General features: G+C 45.7%; 1 protein-coding gene across 7 annotated transcripts in view; it reads right to left on the bottom strand.

Annotated features, from left to right (window-relative positions):
- gse1b (Gse1 coiled-coil protein b) overlaps positions 1-24,879 on the bottom strand; it is a 506,044-nt gene that overhangs the window by 71,407 nt on the left and 409,758 nt on the right. For 6 of the 7 annotated variants that reach the window (XM_055648857.1, XM_055648859.1, XM_055648864.1 and 3 more), the window contains one exon: positions 4,328-4,546. The exons of the other annotated variant lie outside the window; for it this stretch is intronic. In XM_055648857.1, coding sequence (XP_055504832.1) covers positions 4,328-4,546 — 219 coding nt within the window. The remainder of the gene's footprint in view (positions 1-4,327; positions 4,547-24,879) is intronic. 7 annotated transcript variants of the gene reach the window in all.

Genomic DNA, 24,879 nt, shown 5'->3' with positions numbered 1-24,879 from the left:
ATTATGGATAAATGTGAGGTTATCCACTTTGGCAGCAAAAGCAGGAAGGCAGATTATTATCTAAATGGTGTCAAGTTGGAAAAAGGGGCAATACAACAGGATCTGGGGGTCCTTGTTCATTAGTCAATGAAAGTAACCATGCAGGTACAGCAGGCAGTGAAGAAAGCGAAAGGCATGTTGGCCTTCATAACAAGAGGAGTTGAGTATATGAGCAAAGAGGTCCTTCTGCAGTTGTACAGGGCCCTAGTGAGACCACACCAGGAGTATTGTGTGCAGTTTTGGTCCCCAAATTTGAGGAAGGACATTCTTGCTATTGAGGGAGTACAGCGTAGGTTCACAAGGTTAATTCCTGGGATGGCGGGACTGTCATATGCTGAGAGAATGGAGCGGCTGGGCTTGTATACGCTGGAATTTAGAAGGATGAGGGATTTTATTGAAACGTATAAGATTATTAAGGGTTTGGACACGCTAGAGGCAGGAAACATGTTCCCGATGTTGGGGGAATTCAGAACCAATGGACACAGTTTTAGAATAAGGGGTAAGACATTTAGAACAGAGATGAAGAAACACTATTTCTCACAGAATCTGTGGAATTCTCTGCCTCAGAGGAGAAGGCCGGTGGAGGCCAGTTCTCTGGATACTTTCAAGAGAGAGCTTGATAGGACTCTTAAAGATAGTGGTCAGGGGGTATGGGGAGAAGGCAGGAACAGGGTACTGATTGTGGATAGAAACATAGACACATAGAAATTAGGTGCAGGAGTAGGCCATTCGGCCCTTCGAGCCTGCACCGCCATTCAATATGATCATGGCTGATCATCCAACACAGTATCCCGTACCTGCCTTCTCTCCATACCCCCTGATCCCCTTAGCCACAAGGGCCACATCAGCAATGATCACATTGAATGGCGATGCTGTCTCAAAGGGCTGAATGGCCTACTTCTGCACCTATTGTCTATTGTCTATAGTAACATGATAACAAACTGGTGAAGCGCTCTTCCCCAAAACAAAGCTTTGGAATCCACTAAGTCCATGTGGGCAGACACAATATGCTGGAGTGACTCAGCGGATCAAGCAGCATCTCTGGAGAAAAGAGTTAGGTGACGTACCGGTTGAGAGTCCTCTTCAGACTGAGTCGGGGGAGAGGGAAACTAGAGGTATAAAAAGGATCGGAACAAATCAGCCTGCACTGATGACCAAGGGAATCCCACAATGGTCCATGGGTTGGCTGTGGAAGAGGTGATAACGAAGGGATATATGGATGAACGACAGTGAAACAAGCAGGACGACTAGGGCAAGGGAGGGACGGAGAGAGGGGGAATACAAGGGTTACTTGAAATTAGAGATATCAAAAGTCACACCACTTGGTTGTAAGTTGCCAAGCAAAGTATGAGGTGCTGTTCTTGTAGAAACAGGAGCTGGTCTAACATCTCATGTGAAAGATGGCACCTCTGACAGTGTGGTTAGCCCCAACCCCCTCCCCCCACCTTCCCTCCCAGCAGAGTTATCCTACAGTTCTGTGATCAAGTCCCAACCGTTCGATGTTGGGATAAGTGTGCAATCCACCATTAGATTCCCCGCAAAGGTGAACAATTTTGCCAGGTGAACAATTTTACCCAGAGTAGGCGATTCAAGAACCAGAGGACATGGGCTTAAGGGGAGAGGGGAAAGAAATGGGGAACCATTTTATCTTTCAATATTTAGCTTGCACAAAATGTTGTAGCCTTCACCCTTTATCTGTGGACGGCTTGTTTGTATTCATGTATAGTCTTTTCTTTGACTCGATAGCACGCAAACAAAAGCTTTTCACTGTACCTCGGCACATGTGACATTAAAAAACGAAACTAAATTAAACCTGAGGGGCAGATTTATCACACAGCAGGTGAGTGGGTATATGTAACAAGCTGCCTGAAGAGGTAGTTGAGGTAGGTACTATAACAACATTTAAAAGACATTTGGACAGGAAAGGTTTTGAGGGATAAACACGAACTGCAGCAGTAACTCAGTGGGTCAGACGGCATCTCTAGAGAAAAAGAATAGGTGACGTTTCGAGTCGGGACCCCTTTTTCCACCTGAAGTGCTGGAGTAATTCAGCAGGTCGGGCGACATCTCTGAAAAGGATTGGTGACATTTGGGGTCAGGGCACTTCTTAAATCTGGAGCACTTTCTCCAGCACTTTGAGTCTATCTTTGGTATAAATCAGCCTCTACAGTTCTTTGTTTCTACACCAAGGTTCAGAGGGATATAGGCCAAACGCGGGAAGGTGGGACTAGCGCAGATGGGGCATCTTGGTCGGCACGGCAAATTGGGCTGAAGGGCCTGGTTCCGTGCTGTCTGGCTCCACGTGAATTACATACCTATTCAGTCTGCAACCAGAGGAAACTGAACTCCTGGAACGATATACAGAGATGAAGTGGGGGAAGAGCAGAAACTGGGGGGAGGGGAAAAGAGAGCTCGGGAGTCGAATAAAAATGAACAGTAAAAGAAAGAGGAGCGACTTTCACAGTTGTCAGGCAGCTGCCCTATTCCCTGCATCTCATTCCTAACGTGCATAAGCATTGACTGCGATGCAATATTAAGCAGCATTATGCTGGTGCTGAAACATCACATGAGAAAGCCTAGGGACAGATGAAATATCAATGAAGCATATCAGAATGTAAACTATATTGAAAGGGGCAGGTTTTTTTTATTCAAACAAGCTCTTAGGGTACAATAAATGATGTGCCATTTGGATTACTTAGGATGAATTGAATTTCAAACAGTGCCCTGAAGATAGAAGTGTTTTGGAAGATGTTTCGGTAATAGAATTTAAATCTGTCTATTGTAAATGAGACAACTCACACCCATGCGTGCCAGGCAGTGGAGGGGCTTCTATCAGTTGTTTGCTTGTGGGAGTGAAAGTACGGTGTCTGGTGAACCTTGCAAGAAATGAGAGCTCCCTCTGAGCTCCACCCAGTCCTGAGCTTCAGGTGCATTGGGACCATGTTCAGAGGTTGGCTTCCAAATCCCCGACTCAAAAGTTTTCAACAAAGACCTTTTCACTCTTTGTCCTTAACTCATTTAGTTTTGTTTAGAGATACAGCATGGAAACAGGCCCTTCGGCCCACCGAGTCTGCACCCACCAGCGATCCCCGCACATCAACACTATCCTACACACACTAGGGACAATTCTATTTACACACACACACCAATTAACCTACAAACCTGTACGTCTTTGGCGCGTGGGAGGAAACCGAAGATCTCTGAGAAAACCCACACGGTCACGGGGAGAACGTACAAGCTCTGTACAGACAGCACCCGTAGTCGGGATCGAACTCGAGTCTCCTGCGCCGCAAGCACTGTAAGGCAGCAACTCTACCGCTGCGCCACCGTGGCCACCATTCTCTCCCCCCCTACTTGTCTGCAGCATGAAGCCAATGCTGCCAAGGCAGGCCGTTCATCTGGAGCCCTACAGGAACTACTGCCCATTGGGGAGATCGCCACTTCTCTAAGTGTTGCTGGAATCTGTGCATCAGGTGGGCAGTGCATGTTCAGCTTAGGCACACGGCAAACAAGCAAATACATCTACTAGAGTCATAGAGTTGTACAACACAAATCTTATACATGCTGATCAAGATGCCTCATCTAAGCTCATCCAATGGACACCTGTTTGGCCCATATCCCTCTCAACCTCTATGGTACTTGGCTCTCCTACCTCCTCTTGCAGCTAATTCCATACACCCACCATCCTCTGAATGAAAATGTTGCCCCTCTAGTTCCTATTAAATCTTTCCCCTCAGCTTAAACCCATGTCCTCTGGTTCTTGATTCCCCTAACCTGGGTATAAGACTGTGCATTCACCCCATTTATACCACTCATGATTATATACACTTGTAGATCACCACTCATCCACCTGCGCTCCAAGCAATAAAGTCCTAGCCTGCCCACCCTCTCCCTGCAGCTCAGGCCCTTGAAAACCAGGCAGCATCCTCGTTAATCTTCTCTGCACTCATTCCAGCTTGAGGAAGATCTGGATCACAAGCAGTCAAACTGATCGCACTAAATTAGGTTTTTCTCTAAACAACATGAATTCAAAGTGTTTATCGGTTTATCGGTACACAGGGTTGTATGAACTCCCATCTCTCCCTCAGGTTTTCTTTTGTTCTTGCTCACTCTCTTTCTCTCCATCGTTCTCTCTCTCTCCATCATTCTCTCTTTCTCGTTCTCTTTCATTCTCTCTCTCTCATTCTCACTTTCTCTCTCCCATTCTCCTGCTCACACTTGCTCATGCTCGCTCTCTCTCTCTCAAGCTCTCTCTTGTTCTCTCATGCTCTCTCTCTCGCTCACTCACCTCTGGGCTCTTCTGCTTGTTTGGCGAGTTTACGGAGCGCGGCTGCAAAGCTGGCAGAGTGTGCTGACGGTACAGGCAAGGTGCTGTTAGCTGCCGGGCTGCCATTGGGCACTATGGAGCCATTGAGGGAGGAAGGGTTGAGGGGGCTTACAGTGGCTGTCGTCCGAGTCGCAGTCGAAATCATTCCTAGTGAAGGTGCCTTTGGCTCATGGCTCATGCCTAGAGGTGAGGGGAATACAAGGGTAAAAAAAAAAGGAGAGAAGATTTAGGTTTAAATGAAATACTAAATCCCCCTTCCTCAACTATCTGAAGCGCAGTAGCATCAAGTGCTTGATAGGCTGTAATGAGCTGTATTTATGGCACTGCACTGCTGTTTACTTCACAACCAAACCTCCAAGGTATGAGGAAGAATTATTTAAATTCTGCAATAATCCAGCAAAACATACACACACGTGGCGAGCACACACACATATATACACATATGTGCACACACACACATATACAGGCCTGTGCACACACACACACATATATACCTGTCTGTGTGCACACACACACACATATATACACGCATGTGCACACACACACACACACACACATATACACACATGTGTACACGCACACACATGTATATATACACGCATGTGCACACACACACACACATATACACACATGTGTACACGCACACACATGTATATATACACGCATGTACACACATACAATGTGCACACACACATGTGCACACACACACACACCAACACACAATGTGCACACACACACACACACACATGCACACTCATGCACGTATCATTTCTCATTGTAGAGTAAAACACAAAGTTTAGAGTTGAGAGATAGAGCAAGGAAAAAAGATCCTTCATCCTGGCAACCCCATGCTGACCATTTATCACACTTTCACACCTGTTACCCACTGTCTTATCCACTCCCTATACACTAGGGCCAATTTACAGAGGCCATTTATCGACAGACCCACATGTCTTTGAGAAGTGGGAGCAAACTGGAACACCCGGCGGAAACCCACGCGGTCACAGGGAGAACCTGCAAGCTGCTCCAACACAGCACCTGAGGTCAGGATCGAACCTGGGTCCCTGGCGCTGTGAGGCAGCAGTGATCACTATTCAACAGAAGGTTACACAGAAAAGCTGGAGAAACTCAGCGGGTGCAGCAGCATCTATGGAGCGAAGGAAATAGGCAACGTTTCGGGCCGAAACCCTTCTTCAGACTGATCAGGGGTGGGGGTGGGTGGGGACAAGAAAGGGAAAAGGAGGAGTAGCCGGAAGGCTGGAGGGTGGGAGGAGACAGCAGGGGAGCTGAGGAAGGGGAGGAGACAGCAAGGACTAACAGAATTGGGAGAAGTCGATGTTCATGCCCCCGGGGTGCAGACTCCCCAAACGGAATATGAGGTGCTGTTCCTCCAATTTCCAGTGCTGCTCGCTGGAATTTGGAGGGAAATTGGGTATAGTCGGTTTTAACAACTATTATCATAAAATGCCTTTAGAAATGTCCTTGCAACCTGTATATTTTGTTGTGGATAAATTATGTTGGAAGCGAGAGTGTTTCTGTACCAATAGCAATAACGACCCATTCGATTGGCCATGTCATGATAATTTTCGGTCCTTCACAGAAAACATGCTTGCATCAATCTGTAGTGTGCATGGTTAAGCATATATGTTATCATGGTCCAGGATTTATTGACACAGGTTGATCATACGCTGAATAATCCAACCACATTTTTGTTGGGAAGTGGAGAGAAATAATAGAAATTGCATTAATTGCAATGTGTAAAGAGTTGAGATACTGTATTGTAACTTTGCTGCATGTCATTGTGGTATATATCATGTCATGATTGGTGAATATGTTTAGTTGGTGACTTATTTTGAAGCAGAAATAATATGTGAATGCTTCATTGAGCATAATTCCGACTGGTAAATACGCACTTCGTTCGAGCACATTATCGCTATGCAAGCCGTCTTAAATTGACCACCTAAACTGTCATTTGGCAACCTAAAATGCTGCCTAAGTTGCCCGGCTGGCAACAGGGAAAAAAGGTTAAGTGAGAGCCCTGAATAGTCTACTGTAGTTCAGAGCTTATGAGATTGTAGTGGTTTTTTATGTTTTTTGTTTTTTTTTTAAATAATTTTTTTTTATGATACTGCCTATAAGGGAAATTCATTTCGTTGTCTCAAATTGAGACAATGACGATAAATTTGAATCCAATACAAATTTGAATACAATACAATAAAAGCCTGATGGCTGCAAGGAAGAAGCTGTTCCTGAACCTGGACGTTACGGTTCTTGGGCTCCTGTACCTTTTTCCTGATGGTAGTGGTGAGATGAGTGTGTGGCCAGGATGGTGCGGGTCTCTGATGATGTTGACTGCCTTTTTGAGGCAGCGACTCCATTGAATCCCTTCGATGGTGGGGAGGTCAGAGCCGGTGATGGACTGGGCAGTGTTAACAACCTTTTGCAGTCTTTTCCGCTCCTGGACGTTCAAGTTGCTGAACCAGGCCACGATGCAACCAGTCAGTATGCTCTCTACCGTGCACCTGTAGAAGTTCAAGAGAATCCTCTTTGACATACCGAATCTCCGTAATCTTCTCAGGAAGTAGAGGCGCTGATGTGCTTTCTATATAATTGCATCAGTGTGCTGGGTCCAGGAAAGATCGTCGGAAATATGCACGTCCAGGAATTTGACGTTTTTGATGTACTATTTGTTGTACAATGTACGATTAGGAATTGGAGACGGGTTGAGAGAAAGTTGTGCACTGTTTGCTTGTGGCGATGGGTTTAACAACATTGTGGATAAGGGAATGCAGCATTTACAGATGTCACCCTTCAACCCCCCCCCAAGGAAAATTGCTACAATTTAGCAAATATAAACACATTAAACTTCGGTCACAAGGATTTACCGGGCACAAGAATATCAGTCAATGTGCGCTCCTGTGACCACCTTATAAGTCAGCGACTAAAGATGTATCTTCAGCCCCCACTGCTCACACCAGTGCAGGAAGCTGGGTGGATTCCAGTCCTCAGATTGGCACTGAATACAATGTTAAAACAGCTGTCCTGGTATGATTACAACGCTTTATTTCCCTCAGACAACAAGCATTGGCACCACTTTAGCGTGAAGCGGTGGCTCAGGCGTGCAGAGGGAAACATTACTCACTTTTAATAGGGCTCCACCAGATCCGCGCAGCAACTAAATAGCGTCTTGGTCTGCAGCACCCATTTATAGTGGTGGCGACGGGGAACACATTACTCTGTGTGACTGACGAGATGTGTTTGAACGCTGGTTTTATGTGGGTGCTTGGTGTCCAACAGCTGGGGTAGAGGGGAGATTGGATCAGGCCCTCAAAGTCTACCCGGACCGGAGACCTTCCTTGCACCATGGGGAGTGGGTGGTGAGGGCAGAATGGAATACTAAAACCTTCCAGCCCTCCCTCCCTCTGCCCGCTACCTCGCGACGCTCTCCGCACTCCGTGCCCGTCGCTGGCCGCCCCCACTTTATTCCACCACCGCTTCGCATCCACATTAATGCCACAAAAGCCATCGCTAATCACAGTTCTGCTGCTTCCTGCCGCGGCCTAATTACAAAACTCCAGTCCCCATCAGACTTCTGACTTCAAGCCGCATTCTGCCATCTCCGCACACTGTAATTACAAACTAATAGTTTGGATGATTTTTTTTTTGCTCGATCCACACAGAGCCCCTCCTGGATAATTATACCCTGGAGCGCCAGGCTGCCAGGTCTCCTATTTAATCACAGGCACACATTTGTGTCCTGCACTTCATAATAATCTCTCTTGACAATTTTCATTACAATTGGAAAAATGTTGAACAAATAAACAGTATTATTTAGCTACCTCCTTCGTCTCAGACAACTTTCCATTCCCCCTGGGGCTGTTGCTCTGCATATTAACAGTCATAGACCACTCTATATGCCTTGCACATGATTGCTTGTGACATTCAGCTGATCTCTTTACAGGCCAGTCCAATTCTAAGGTCGATTATTAAAAAAATCTATTGGGTTTACAGAGGTTGCTTTACTCCCTTTTTTGTCCTGATTATATTTTTGTAAAGAGCCTTATTTTTCTCCTTTGACTCCGCTGAGAAATCACCAGCTGACCTATAACCACATAAATTCTTCTCCTTGACTTGATCCCCCTGATCTAAAGCTATTGAATCTGCTCCAATTCTTTCCTGTCTTCACACGCCTTGGCCCCAGCAATCTCCCACTCCCTCTCATCACCACCCTCATGAATACCACCCCTCCCCCCCCCACACTTTCCAGGTTTGGGCAGCACAGTGGCGCAGCTGGTAAAGCCGGAGCCTCACGGCGCCAAAGTCCCAGGTTCGATCCTGACGTCGGGCGCTGGGTGTCTGTGGAGTTTGCAGGTTCTTCCTGTGACTGCATGGATTTATTCCGGGTGCTCCGGTTTCCTCCCACATCCCAAAGACATGCGAGCTTGTAGGTTAATTGGCTTCTGCAATTTGCCCCTAGTGTGTAGGGAGTGGATGAGAACGTGGGATAACATAGAACTAGTGTGAAAAGGTGATTGACGGTCGGCATGGACCGTTTCCATGCTGTATTTCTAAACTGTAACTAGTGTGCAGATGGTTCAGTCACATCTCCAATTGCTTGCACTACTTTCCCCGATTCCTCTTCCTGAACCTACCCCACCATTAGTAGGGCAGCACAATGACACAGCACATTTGCTGCCTCACAGCGCCAGAGACCTGTCGGTACGAAGTTTGTACGTTCTCCCAGTGACCTTGTGGGTTTTCTCCAGGTGCTCTGGTTTCCTCCCACACTAAAAAGAGGTACCAGTTTAAATGGTTAATTGGCTTCAGTAAAGGTTGTAAATTGTCCCTAGTGGGTAGGATGATGCTACTGTATGCGGTGATTGCTGGTTGTCACGGACTCGGTGGGCCGAAGGGCTTGGTTCCACGCTGTATGTCTGAAGTCTAAAGACCAGTCCTGAATAGTGCTCAGTATGTCCTCTCTCTCCGCTCTGTACGATATTGCCCTCCATTTGTCTGGGATGGTTAATATTCCCTCAACATAACTACTGTGTTGCTTATGTATCTCTCTGCACTTTCCAGGGCTCGAAATTAGTGGTTCCCGGTTGCCAATGGCAACCCAGTCCCGCAGGGCAACCTAAAAGCCATGCCATTTTGCCCGGCTTGGCAAGCACCCGGGACACCTAACGTTTAATTCTGAGCGGGCCCCCTCTTTATCTTTCTCTCTCTCTCTGTCACCCTCCATCTCCGCCCGCTCTCCGTGTCTCGCTTCTCCACCAGCTCCTCATCCACCAGCACGGTCTCTGCGGAAAGCCGACAGGGGAGGAGATGGGAAGACGTTGCCAGTGGTAGGATCCCGTTGGTAGACAAAGCGGGTGAGGCAGCATCTATGGAGCGAAGGAATAGGCGAAGTTTCGGGTCGAGACCCTTCTTCAGACTGATGTCGGAGGGGGATACGAGAAAAAGAAAGGAAGAGGCGGAGACAGTAGGCTGTGGGAGAGCTGGGAATGGGAGGGGAAGGAGGGAGAAAGCAAGGACTACCAGAAATTGGAGAAGCCAATGTTCATACCGCTGGGGTGTAAACTACCAAGCAAAATATGAGGTGCTGTTCCTCCAATTTGCGGTGGGCCTCACTCTGGCCATGGAGGAGGCCCAGGACAGAAAGGTCGGATTCAGAATGGGAGGGGGAGTTGAAGTGCTGAGCCACCGGGAGATCAGGTTGGTTATTGCGAACTGAGTGTAGGTGTTGTGAGAAGCGATCGCCAAGCCTGCACTTGGTCTCACTGAGGTTGATCATTCGCTGAATAATCCAACCAGAATTTTGTTTGGAAGTGGAAAGAAATAATAGAAATTGCATTCATTGCAATGTGTAAAAGGAGATGAGATACTGTATTGTAATTTTGCTGCATGTCATTGTGGTATATATCATGTCTTGATTGGTGAATATGTTTAGTTTGTGACTTTATTTGAAGCAGAAATAATACGTGAATGCTTCATTGAGCATAATTCCTACTGATAACTACGCACTTCGTCCGAGCACAATATCGCACGTGTCGTGCAAGCCGTCTTAAGCCACCTAAACTGTCATTTGGCAACCTAAAAAGCTGCCTAGGTTGCCCGGCTGGCAACTGGGGAAAAAAGTTAACCGAGAGCCCTGATTTCCCTACAAATATACTCCACAATATCCTTCCCACTAGTTGACTGTCAATAGAATGGTCCCAGTGGTGTAATAATGTCTATTGATGAACACCAACCAGATAGATTATGTCCTTAATGTCTCCAGTACTGCAATAGTCACCTTCATTAACACCAGTCCTTCTCCTTCCTTATCTTTCCTAAACACCTTGGATCTCGGAATATTTAGATCCCATCCTAGCCTTTCTAACCATGTCTGTTATAGCTGCGATATTGTATTCCCACCTGCGTAGGAAGGAACTGCAGGTGCTGGTTTGTACTGAAGACAGGCACAAAGTGCTGGAGTAAGTCAGCGGGTTAGGCTGCATCTCTGGAGAGAAAGGACGGGCGATGGTTCAGGTCGAGCCCCTTGATCAAGAAGGGTTCCAACCCGAAGCACCGGCCATCCTACACAATCCTTGGATGCTATTGTCTTAGCTCTGCAACTTCCCGCAGTTTACGCTGTACAGAATGCTTGGCAAATGCTCACTTCTAAACTAAAATGACAGCCGTTGAATCACTTTCTATGTTGGGAACATTGTCCGTTGATTTGCTCTCACCAGCTTGAACGAGTAAATGACCAGAGAACGTGTTCTTTTTTCAAGTAACACTGAATGAAGGTTAAGTATTGGACTGGACTGGACACTGGGTATAACTCCTCTGGACTTCATAATAAAATCAAGTGACATTTTGCACTGACTCAACGACTAAACAGAATTTCACTTTATCATCTTATCTGAACTTTAACAGTCCTTCAGTACTGCATGAAAACTCCAACCATGAGTTTAATGTTCAAGTTCCTGTGGTGGAATTTTAACTGTGACCTTCTGAATCAGAGGCAAGTTCTCTTCTGACTGAACCGTCACTTATTGGAGGCAAATAAAATCCAAAGACATTTAATTTAATTTGGGTGGCATAGTGGCACAGTGGTAGAGTTGCTGCCATATAGTGCCAGAGACCTGGGTTCTATCCTGACCAGGGGCACTGTCTGTGTGAAGTTTGTATGTTCTCCTTGTGACCGTGTGGGTTTTTTTTCTCCGGGTGCTCCGGTTTCCTCTCACACTCCAAAGACGTACAGGTTTGTAGGTTAATTGGCTTCTGTAAATTGTCCCTACTATGTCTGATAGAACTAGTGAACTGGTGATCGCTATTCGGCGTGGATTCGGTGGGCTGAAGAGCCTGTTACTGCGCTGTACCTCTAAACTAAACTAATTACCAGTTAGATACTATGACGGGTATTTTGAGAACCAGAAAGACAGCTGAATGGCCTTCTTATTTTGCTTTGATTCTGAGAGCTTTTGATATCATTCCTCATCTTCAAATAAACCAACACAATCAAACACTTTCTTACAAACACCTAATGAGTATGTCTTCATTCACGTAAAAGAGTGTTGCTGCTATAAAGGTCTTTCACAGTATTTTGATACACGTGACAATAATAACCAGTGCCAATACTATCAATAGGTCCGTGATCAATGCTTATGTCCTTAAGCGAAGTGCAGAAGCGAAGTGCAGATAGACATGAGAAGCTGGAGTAACTCAGCAGGTCAGACAGCATCTCTGGAGAAAAGGAATATGTGACGTTTCGCGTCGAGACCCTTCTTCAGACTTATATAAAGTGTGTTTGCCTGCATGGGCTGGGAAGTAAACTGGTCAGTTTATAACCCACTGTCGGCTCCAATGATGCATTCCTTTCAAAATCCATCAACCATTCTAACATATTACGAGAGGTTTGAAGCATTAATGGAGGAACCCTAGGATATCCTTGCTCTGCCAGCTGTGGGAACATTGAATGATCTCACAATTCCCAATTGTGCGAGTATGCGATCATTCACATGAAAGTCGATACGATGATAAAAGGTTTATTTTTTATGACAATAACGTGTTCAGCCTTCCTTGGCAACATGCATGCAGTAATTGCACGAGCTGCAGAGAGGTGCTGGAGTGTTCAAACAAGTAAAGCATTATGAACAGTGAATGCACTGGATGGCCGGAGGCGTGCTGAGTGCTCCATTATAACACTGCCATGTCTCCTCAGCTGGAGCTGAACCTGCTGCATTGGCTTTACCAGTAAATCATCAGCTTGTTTGGCGCGGGAAGTCACGCAAGGATGAAGAAGAAAGAAATCCACGTCCTGAGATGTCATGGGAAGACTTTGTAATTGTGACAGCTCGGCACTTGTTTTCATTCGTAAAGCAACCACCCACCCACCCACCCAAAATATCTCACAGCACCATCATTTGTACGGCACATATGCCAGATTGTTGGCGGGCTTATGTTTGGTGTTTCATGGTTTTACTCAACTGCTGTTGAAACCCCTTTCCACTGGTCAAAGCTGCCAAGTTTGAGGAATTCTCAAATTCGATCTTAATTACGGGTGTTGTCTGTAGGGAATTTGTACATTCTCACCGTGACCACGTGGGTTTTCTCTGGGTGCTCCGGTTTCCTCCCACACTCCAAAGACGTACAGGTTTGTATGTTAATTGGCTTAGGTAAAGATTGTAACTTGTCCCTAGTGTGTGCTAGTGTAATGGGTATCGCAAGTCGGCGCAAACTCAGTGGGCCAAAGGGCCTGTTTCAATGTTCATACTGTTGGGTTGCAGACCACACGTGGAATATGAGGTGCTGTTCCTCCAGTTTGCATGCGAACACTGATTTCTGTTCTCACGCACTTTAAAAAAAAAGTTTTTCCCGAAGGAATCTCGGTGCTGATCATTTATAAACCAGCATCTTGCAGGTTAGACAGAGTGGATCACAATATGGCTAATGGTAGCAGAAAAATCAAATCTACCCTGCTCTCCAATCCTCCCAGTTATTGGATTACTGGAGGGAAACGGTCATCTGGTGAAGCAATTGCTTTGGGCTGGGCAGGCTGCTGTGATTGCCCTTTGCAACTGCCTGAGCTCGGCGCAAAGAGTGAACGATGAAACCAACACTACGTTACAAAGGCCTCCGCAGAATGGTGCCGCATAATGTTTCACAACTGGAAATAAGATTCAATTGCCAGCTAGCAGCCCACTTGCAAGCTGCACGCGGGGTTAAAATGCTCGGCCACAGTTCCTGATCCAGTGTGGCCTCCACCATGGGAGCATTTATCCCTGATAACACCCATTCGCTAATTGAGAGTGCCGCCTTCAGAGAACCTTCATGAACAGAGACTCAAAATGCCTGGTCGGTGCCTGATTTCCGATCGGATTGATATTTGCTTACAGTCAATGAAACATAGAAAATAAGTGCGTGCAGGAGTAGGCCAGTCGGCCCTTCGAGCCAGCACCACCATTCAATATGATCATGGCTGATCATCCAAAATCAGTACCCCGTTCCTGCTTACTCCCCATATTCCTTGATTCTGTTAGCTCTAAGAGTTATATCTAACTCTCTTGAAAACATCAAGAGAGTCAGGACTATGTATTTGTCCTCGGCATCAGATCTGAAGCAGAACAGTAACATTTTTAACATGTTGAAAGGAACTGCAGATGCTGGTTTAAACGGACACAAAAAGCTGGAGTAACTCAGTGAATCAGGCCGCATCTCAGGAGAAAAAGGATGGGTCGGAAACCTTCTTCAGACCCAAAACGTCACCCTTCAGGATGAAGACCCTTCAGCAGACAGGTCCGATGTAGGGTCTCCCAACCTCCAAAGCTGTTCAGGTTTGTAGGTTTATTAGCTTCTGTATATTGAAAATTGTCCCTAGTGTGTAGGATTGTGCTAGTGTACGGGGTGATCGCAGGTCAGCGTGGGCTCGATGGGCCGAACGGCCTGTTTCCACACTGTATCTCTAAAGTCTAAAGAATGTCGGGGAGGGCTCGGTGGGCTGAAGGGCCTGTTTCCATGCTTTATCTCTAAACCAAACTAAAGCAAACACAACCCCAATTGTCTGCTTCTGTGATTTTGGCTTGCTGTCTGGACTAATTATGCCAATCACTAGCGTTGTGACAATGACCCCATTTCTTTGTGCCCCGGTCGGTCCACAAGGTTTTGCTGTGACGACAGGCATGAGAGGGGCTGTGATGAGAGAAATGGGAGCGTGGAGGTAAGAAGCATTTGCACACCATCTGCTTGCTCGAAGTAACAGCAATGTGAGATGATCAGGAAGTGGATGTTGCCAGGACGTGAGCTATAGGGAGAGGATTTGCAGGCTAGGATTTAATTTCTTACAGCACAGGAGGCTGTGGGATGATCTTACAGAGGTGTATAAAATCATGAGGAGAATTTAAAAGGGGAATGCACAGAGTCTGTAACCCAGTGTAGGCAAATCAAAACCAGAGGACATAGTTTAAGGTGAGATGGGCAAGATTTAATACGATTCTGAGAGGCAATCTTTTCACTCAGACAGTGGTGAGCATATGGAATGAGCTACCAGAGGTGGTAATTGAGGCAGGAACTATAACAGTATTTCAGGATACTTGGATAGGTACATGGATAGGAAAGGTTTGTTCCAAATGTGGTAAATGTACCTATCTTAGATGGAGCATCTTGGTTAGCATGTTCGAGTTGGGCCGAAGGGCCTGTTTCCTTGGTTTATGGCTCTACGGCTATGACATGCATGTGGAAAACTGCGCAATGACGCGCCAACCCAAAGCTGCAGACCTGCAGTGCGAGGGGAGTGGGTGGCGAAGGAGGTAGCGGATAGATTAAACCTTGACTGGACCTACCACCCACAACAGCCTCACACACAGGCATGAAGCTCAACTTAAGCTCTTCAAAGACATTCTCGTTCATTCATCAACCTAGGCACCTAATGGGACAGTGAGATGCCTTTGTTCCCTGGGGGGTCCTAAATTAGCTCATTTATTGCCGTACACAAGAGAGAGAAATCAAACAGCCCTAATCAGGTTATTGTTATGAAACAAAGATCTAATCCCACAACAAGGTATATGATGACACATGAGTGCAAATTGTTAACAGCAGTAAGTAGCCACCTTTAAAAGACTGCATGTGTAGGAAGGAACTGCAGATGCAAGTTTAAACCGAAGATAGGCATAAAAAACTGGAGTAACTCAGCAGGACAGGCAGCATCACTGGAGAGACGGAGTGGGTGATGTTTCGGGTAGAGAGCCTTCTCCAAACTGGTTAGGAATAAGGGAAACGAAAGATATAGACGACGATGTAGAGAGATAAAGAACAATGAATGAAAGATATGCAAAAAAGTAACGATGATAAAGGAAACAGGCCATTGTTAGCTGTTTGTTGCGTGAAAACGAGAAGCTGGTGCAACGGGTGGGGGAGAGATAGAGAGAGGGAAAGATTGCACGCGAGTCCACGGATTTATCTGGGTCACATTCTTTAGCAGACTTTCAAGGAAACTGCTAAACTGTATGTTTAAGATGAAGGGGGAAAGATTCAATAGGTATCTGAGGGGCAACTTTTTCATGCAAAAGGTGGTGGATGTATGGAACGAGGTGCCGGAGGAGGTAGTTGAGGCTGCGACTATCCCAACGTTTAAGAAGCAATTAGACAGGTACATGGATAGGACGGGTTTAGACAGAATGTGCAGGAAGGAACGGCAGATGCTGGTCTAAACTAAAGATAGACACAAAAAACTGGAGTAACTCAGCGAGTCAGGCAGCATCTCTGGAGAAAAGGAATAGATGATGTCACCTATTCACAAAAGTCACCTATTCCTTTTCTCCAGAGATGCTGCTTGACCCGCTGAGTTACTTCAATTTTTTGCGTTTATCCAGGTTTAGAAGGAGATGGGCCAAATGCAGGCAAGTGGGACTGGTGTAGATGGGACATGTTGGTCAGGGCGGGTAAGTTGGGTCGAAGCGCCTGTTTCCACACTGTATGCCTATGACTCTATGAAACAACACCCATTTTCACCTATGTAACAAAAAAAACGTTTGCACTTGGCAGAAAAAAAAACCTCTCATTCCCTCCGGCTAGTGATGGCACAAAGCACTCCCTGGTCAGGCTCGAAATCTATTACAAACGCAACTTTAAGTTGCATCCTCACAGCCTCCATCATGTGTTGTTAAATATTAGTTGGAAGGGGATGGCAGGCGTCTTTACCGCACCATCCATCCACACACTGTTGAATTGCCCAAAGTCTGTGAAGTTATGGCCTCCTTTCTTATGTTGCGGATTTACAGCCACTGGAAACTGTGCGAGACATTCAGATTGCCTTATCCTAACAGAGACCATGCAGCATTAATTTCACAGAGGTATTAAAAACACTCTTGCAACTCCAAGCAGACGAGGCTTAACAAAGGCAATTTTTAATGCATGCCCTCATCAAAGTAAGTCAGGTGATTTTGCCCCAGTGTTTTAGTTTGCAGCAGTAAGGAGTAATAACGCTGTCACTTTCTCCTGTAAACTAGTCTCTGCTTGCTCTGCAGTTTCCATGCTTCTGCCGCTAACTTTGCTAGGGTCTAGTTAAGAGTCCTGCACCACGGAGTAGTCCTTCACCACGGAGACATTGACAAACAGGGGCAAAGAGGTTTTAGTCCATTGATTGAAGGATTAGGGAGTGGTGGAGGAAATATTATAGATGAGGGTCTGGTAATCACTCTCTGATGGGCAGAATCCCATAGCGCATTCACATAGAGTAGTAGGAATGGCCGTCTGAAGGATCATAACCTACAAGACCAAGGATCAAGAGTTGGAAAGAGATGCTAGCATACACATCTGCATTCAGCTCAATAACATGGTCATGCAGCATGGAAACAGGACGTTCGGCCCAACTTGCCCCTGCCGACCAAGATGGCCTGGAAAAATGACTGTGCATTCACCCTATCTATTCCCCTCATGATCCTATACACCACTATAAGATCACCCCTCGGCCCGCCTGCGCTCAAGAGGAGGCAGCTGCTATAGCAACATTTAAAAGACATTTGGACGTATATGGATAGGAAAGATTTTGAGAGATATGGGCGAAAAGTGTGTAAATGGGATTATGTTAGTTTGGGCATTTTTGTTGGCATGGATGAATTGGGCCTAAAGCCTTATTTCTGTGCTATATGATTCTGTGTCTCTAATAGTTCCATATCTTTCTCTCAATTGTCTTCTCTCTTCACCTCACCCCGTCCTTACCCTATCCAACAATCCCCTCATGGAGGTTGAGGCGAAGTCGCTACTCGTTATAATCCACTTACTCCTCTCAGAGGTCAGAGGTCAGGCAGTAAAATTGTCAAGCGAAATGAAACGTTTTGAGCACGGCAACAGAGTCTTGCCTTAAAGCAGGGTTTCTCTTGCTCGGCAACCCATTAAACATGTCCCCAAGGCCGACTACAAGCCTCAGCACTGTTCAGATGAAAACATCCCCATTAAAACAAAGGGTCCAAGATGAAAGGGACATATCAGCTCAGCTTAAAATGTAAGTGCAGTGAATCAATCTGAGCTGGCTCCATCGAACCATTCACTACACCCCTCTCCAGTAAAAGCAAGCACATTGTTTGTAAGATAAAATTCTACGTAGTTTGGTAAAATAACAAAAAAATGCTTGCATGTAGTTTTTTGAACTGTCAAATAAACATTAAAAATATTATTTTCATTCAAATAAATAGAGGGGATAAATAGTTCATTGAGAGGTAGGTGGTAGGGGTGAGGCCAGGTCAAACATGTTATTTATAGCTTTTCATACACACACACATAAAACACAGGCACAGACCACGCACATAGTTAAAGCCACACACATACACACAAGTGCAAACACAGATCATGGTCCAACCACTTCCTTGCAACACCACTAGAAGGACTCTTTAGGCAGATGACTAGCTCAGCACATTTAATGACAACGCCATTGCTACCAGAGTATTTCTGTTCAGTATTTAATACAGAGTTACAGGCCTGGATAGAGAGGTGAGAGAGTCAAGGTTCAGAAGGCTGAGCCTCAGAACTATAGGACACAGAAACAAAGAAACATAAAAAATAGGTGCAGGAGTAGCCATTCGGCCCTTCGAGCCTAAATGACGTACCTTTAGAAAGGAGTTGAGGAAGACATTCTTCAGTCAAAGGGTGGTGAATGTGGAATTCATTGCCTGTGGAGGCCAATGGATATTTTTATGGTGGAGACTGACAGATTCTTGATTAGTACGGGTGTCAGGGGCTTTGGGGGAGAAGGCAGGAGAATCGGGTTGAGAGGGAAAGATAGTCAACCATGATTGAATCGTGGAGTAGACCTGATGGGCCGAATGGCCTAATTCTGCCCCTAGAACTTCATGAAGGAACACATAAGAATGGACAACTGCCGTGCAAGTCACGGGCCAACATTGCAAACAATGAGGCCTGTACAGCCAAGAGCTAAATATTTAGTGAATACCAGGTGGGCTAATGTTGTCAAGTGGGTCAAGTCCATGGTCAAGCGTGTTTAATTGTCATAAGTACCGGAAATGGAACAATGTAAATCTTACTTGCAGCAACAACAGGACTCGAAACATCGTTCTCATATGTAACATAATAAATAAACACAAAAATGTTCAATAAATTAAAAATATATATTAATGTAAATCAAAAGCCTAACATACATAGGTACACAAAAATGCTGGAGAAACTCAGCAGGTGCAGCAGCATCCATGGACATGGACAGCACCCTTTGGGTTTCGGCCCGAAACGTTGCCTATTTCTTTCGCTCCATAGATGTTGCTGTACCCGCTGAGTTTCTCCAGCATTTTTGTGTCCCTTCGATTTTCCAGCATCTGCAGTTTCTTCTTAAACACAGCCCAACATACATAGTCCAACCAAGACAGTTCATATGGAAAAGCAAAGAACTACAGATGCTGGTTTATACCAGAGGGAGACACAAAGTGCTGGCTTTGCTGGTCTGGAGACAAAGAATGGAAGACATTTTGGATTGAGACCCTTCTTCGGACTGAGCATAAAGGGGTGCGGGGTGGGGGGTTTGAAGAGCTGGAAGCGAGAAAAGACCAGGACCAATAAGACAGCTGATGGTTTGTAGTTCATATGGTGTTGGTAGTGTTCAACACCATATCCTGGCTGTCACTGACAATCACATGGTGCATCTGTTGGGCTTTGAACCTTTGCCCGAGTTACCAGCGGAGAGTTTGAATCTCCTGACACTGGGTTTGTGTGTAAGCCAGTCTATTGTATGGACTTGACAGTGAAGCAGATGTGTGGATCCTCTCCCTTTTTCAGCCTGAGGCTCAAATGGAAGCGGCTCTGGTCAAAAAAGCCAGTCACTTGCTCAAGGTGACCCACGATTGTTCACCAAGACAATTGATATCAGCAGAAGTTGAAGGCACAGTGGTGCAGCTGGTAGCACTGCTGCCAAAGAGTGCCAGATGCCCGGGTTCAATCCTGGCCTCAGGTGCTGTCTATGTGGAGGATGCATGCTCTCCCTGTCACTACCTGGGTGCTCTAGTCTCCACACATATCCCAAGACACGGTGTGTGTGGGAAGGAACTGCAGATACTGTTTGACATCGAAGATAGGCACAAAACGCTGGAGTAACTCAGCGGGCCAGGCAGCATATCTGGAGAAAAGGAACGGGTGACGTTTCAGGTAGAGACCCTTCTTCAGACTGAGAGTTGGGGAGCGGGAAACTAGAGCTATGGAAAGGTACAAAGAACAAATGAATGAAAGGTACGAAAAGAAACCAGCACTGATGATCAAGGAATGGTGGAGCCCACAATGGTCCATTGTTGGCTGAGGAAACAAACAGTGAAACCATGTCGGAAGACCATGAAAACAGTGGAACAACTAGTGTGGGGGAGGGTCAGAGAGTGGGGGAAAGCAAGGGTTACTTGAAATTAGAAAAATCAATAATCATACCACTGGGTTGGAAGCTGCCCAAGAGAAATAGGAGGTGCTAACCCTCCAATTTGCATTTGGCCTCACTCTCCAGTAGAGGAGGCATGCTCGTCAGTGGGTTCATTGGCTTCTATCTGTCGATGAGGGGTAGAATTGGGGAGAGTTGATGAGAGTGTGGTGAAATAAAATCTAGGATTGATTAAAATGGGTAGTTGATGGACTTGATGGGCCCTTTTTCCACGCTGTAACTCTCTCGGACTCTTTGAAAGCCAATCCATACTTCACCTCTATCTGACTAATCAAAAGGACTCCGTTCTCCTGCATACCCCTCTGCCTGGGAACATGCTCCATGGTTCTCAGCAACCTACTCATCCCTCAGCGCTACGTTTGCACCAGCCCCAAGATGAACAAAGATGGGGTCTTCCAGCAGAGAAGCCTTCACATCTTGAGGCGTCTCGCAACCAGGAGTGTGGGTGGTGAGGAACTAATCGAGACCGATGCAAGTCAACGCCTCATGGGGAATTAGAAGGAAACTAGAAAGCCATAAACTAAAACATGACTGTCGATGAAACCCCTTTAGTAAGGGAGCTGCAATCAACCTCTTATTTCACTGATTTTCCACTGCACATATCCTTAAATTAAACCCAAGGCTTTTGCAAAGCTCTTATTCAGGTATGTCATTCCTTCCGGGAAAATTATCGCGCTGACTTACTGTCTTTTATTGTACAATCTGCCTGCTCAAGAATTCATGTTAGACTCATCCATGAAAAAGGAATGATTTAGCCCAGCCTTTGAGAAAGTGATGCACTGAAGGAACCAGTAAGTGGGAACAAATCAATTAGGGGCAGGATTTAGAGGTGAGGCGACAGATTGATTATTTGCGAAGGCTGTGCCCAGAATGATAATGAAGATGCTTGCAAACTCTGTCTGACTTCGTCACAGCACTTTGTCATCTAACCCAGGCTGCCCCACCTTCCCTGCCAAGGAGCACTGTGCTCTCTGCTCAATGGGATTGCTCTACCCACAACTATTCAGCTGGTCTGCATGAGTTTTGAATATTGCTCTGCGTGAGGTCATAAGGTCATATGTGATATGAGTAGAATTAGGCCATTCGGCCCATCAAGTCTACTCCGCCATTTATTCATGGCTGGTCTATCTCTCCCTCCTAACCCTCCCATCTCCCCATAACACCTGACACTCATGCTAATCAAGAATCGATCTATCTCTGCCTTAAAAGTATCCACAGACTTTGCCTCCACAGCCTTCTGTGGCAAAGAATTCTGCAGATTCACCACCCTCTGACTAAAGAAATTTCTCCTCATCTCCTTCCTAAAAGAACGTCCTTTAATTCTGAGGCTATGACCTCTAGTCTGAGACTCTCGCACTAGTGGAAACATCCTCTCCTCATCCACTCTACCTAAGCCTTTCGCTATTCTTTACGTTTCAATGAGGTCGCCCTCATTCTTCTAAACTACAGCGAATATAAGCACCATGCTGTCAAACGCTCAACATATATTAAACAACTTATTCCTGCGACCATTCTTATAAACCTTCTCTCGACCCTCTCCAGAGCCTGTACATCCTTCCTCAGATATGGTGCGGTAAGGAAGCAACTCTACCGCTGAGCCATCCATTGTCTGTTGCACCGTCACGATATCGCAGTGAAATACTCTCACTTGGTTAAATGAAAACCTGACAAGAGAGGTGGTGCATTTTATTCAGTGCTTCTCCATCAAGTCTGCACAAGTTGCAATAAATGGCCCTGCAAATACCCCACATGAACTGTGTAATATCTGGTGCTTTTAAGCACACAGCCTATTGTCTGGTACCATCTATGCAGGACCCACCTCCTGGTCTTGAAGCTCTCAGTTATCCAATGAGTCTCGGATAATCGGAAGTCTATTGTAATTAGGCAGGATTACATTGAGGAATATTAGAAGTGCCAACAGTAGTTAGCTCTCGAATATACATTAAACATTTATTGCCACTGCTGTTTGTCCAAACACTGTAAACGCTTCAGATGCAGCAGATTACGGAGACAGACCATCGAATGAGGATCAAGTGCAATTTACCAAGGAAGGCATTGAAAAGGCCCCCACTGGCCAATAATCCTCCTGTTATTTGCTCATCATGAATATTATTATTTCTCAATACAGAAATTGTCATTCATTGCTCTCGCTAATTAAAAGTGGACTCGTAGCAGCAGGAAGCTTCATTTTAAATCGTTTAAGCCCTTTATTAATGCTACCTGGAGTCCTTCCATTCCTCTTCAGGTTTGGGTTTTGCTCTGTACGGCTGGAGACAAGTTGAATAGGAAGGTAAATGGTGCAGGGGGTATCTGTGAGCGTCACTGAGCAGGTGTGTCTGTGGGCTGTGTGTGGGAAAGTCAGTGAGTGGGAGTTGGTGGGGGTGGGGTGTTGGAGGATCAGTTAGTGATGGGGGGGTCTGTGGCCAGTGTGCTGGAGGCACAGTCAGTGTGATCGTCACCCAGTGTGAAAACAAGCCCCTTGGCCCAAGCTGTGCCATCTACACTTGCCTGCGTTTGGCCCATATCCCTCTGAACCTGTCCTATCCACATACCTGTCTAAATGTTTCTTAAACGCTGTTATAATACCTACCTCAGCTACCACCTCCTCCGACAGCTCGTTCTATACACCTACCACCCTTCGTGTAAAAAAGTTACTCCTCAGCTTCCTATTAAATCTTTCCCCCCTCCCCCCACCCTCCCCTCACTTTAAACCTATGTCCACCCGTTTCTGAGTGTGGCTCGGAGCCTTTGTGCTTTCAGAAGCTGGATTTCCCCGCATGTGTTCGGTCTGACCAACCAGGACCGGAGAGATGAGCTACTGATACAAAACAAGCAACGCCTTAAACCTAAGTCCTCGGGTTCTTAGTTCCGCCAAGAGACTGCGTTTATCCGATCTATTCCCCTCAGGATTTTGTACATGGTATTGAATGCTGGAATATGTGATTGAAATCTCTCTCTGCGAACAAATAGAATTATGGGGCTGAGCTGCTGCCTCACATCGCCAGAGTCCCAGATTCCACCCTAAAGGGCCTATCCCACTGCACAAGCTAATTCAAGAGTTCTCCCGAGTTTCCCCCGATTCGAACTCGGAGAATTACGGTAATAGCCGTTCGTAGGTACTCGGGGCTCTCGTGGACATTTTTCACAGTGCTGAAAAAAATTCACGAGTTACCGCGTTTCCAGAGTACATGCCGTTAGCGTTACGAGCCGCTACGAGACATCCACGAGCTCCGACGTAGCCGCTACGTACATTCTACGTACTTACCACGAGTTTGATTTTTTTTAAACTCGGGAGAGCTCTTGAATTACCTCGTACAGTGGGACAGGCCCTTAACCCCGGGTAAAGTTTATGTGCAGTTTGTAGGCAGCAAACAGACAGCACCGGAGGTCAGGGTCAAACCCAGGGCTATGTCACTGTGTCGTCCCCTACACCAAAAAGTTAATTGCTGGTAGGCCACCAATGAATGAGATCAATATTAGAGGTGTGTAGAGATCTCTAATATGACAGGAAACTTCAAATCACACCCGTCATTACATCTTCTCTAAATGAACAGGTGAGGTTTCAACTAGTGAGAATAATTGCTCTCATGACCCATCATTCAACTTTGACTGAACAATTAAAATATCACTCATTATTTATCCAAAAGTCCTTTGCATTGAATACAAGATCAATTCAAATTGTCAGTTACAGTCTTGTTCAATAAACGGCATTGACTGGGAAAATTAAGTTTAGTCAGTGTACCAGCATTGGGATTGCTTAGTAAATCAGTGCACACTATTTTGATGGGACTTTGCAATACTTGCAATGAGATAAAGATCATGGCTCTATTTTAACTCTCTCACCTCTGAATCAGAAGGCCATGGTTTTAAGCTCAAGTGTCCTGATCAATAATTGTCACGTTTAGTTTAGTCTACAGATACAGGGTGGAAACATGCCTCAGCCCACCCCGTCCATGCCGACCGTCGATCACACATACACTAGTTCTATGCTATCCTACATTGTGGATAGTTAATTTGTGTTTAGTGCTGTTTATTGTTGTATGATTGTATGTATGACTGCAGGCACGAAATTTTGTTCAGACCGTAAGGTCTGAATGACAATAAAGGAATTCAATTCAATTCAATTTGCATCCCACATGATAGGGACGATTTACCGAAGCCAATTAACCTACAAACCTATCTATACATCTTTGGAATGTGGGAGGAAGCCGCAGCACCCGGAGAAAACCCACGCAGTCACAGGAAGAACATACAAACTCTATACAGACAGCTGCCGCAGTCAGGATCGAACCCGGGTCTTTGGAACTGTAAGGCAGCAACTCTATCGCTGCGCCATGTGCCACCGAGTTAATAGCACTGTAGAACAGGTGGTCTTGCCATATATCACATAGTACTTTGAGGGAACCTACTGTGTGCAAATTAACTATAGTCTTTCCATTATTAAAACAATGTTCACGCTTTTCAAGTATTTCACTGATTGTGCATTCCTTCACAACATCATGAGTGACTTACAGGTGTCGTTTAAGTACAGGTCTTCTACGAGCTGTTGTCCACTGCATCTCTTTATATAGAGTTTACAGAGTACGAGGACCTAGCTGGAAAACAC

This window comes from Leucoraja erinacea, chromosome 17 (genome assembly GCF_028641065.1).
Source record: "Leucoraja erinacea ecotype New England chromosome 17, Leri_hhj_1, whole genome shotgun sequence".
NCBI lineage: Eukaryota > Metazoa > Chordata > Chondrichthyes > Rajiformes > Rajidae > Leucoraja > Leucoraja erinaceus.
Note: the sequence above shows the minus strand (reverse complement) of the source record. Positions and strands in the feature narration are given on the sequence as shown.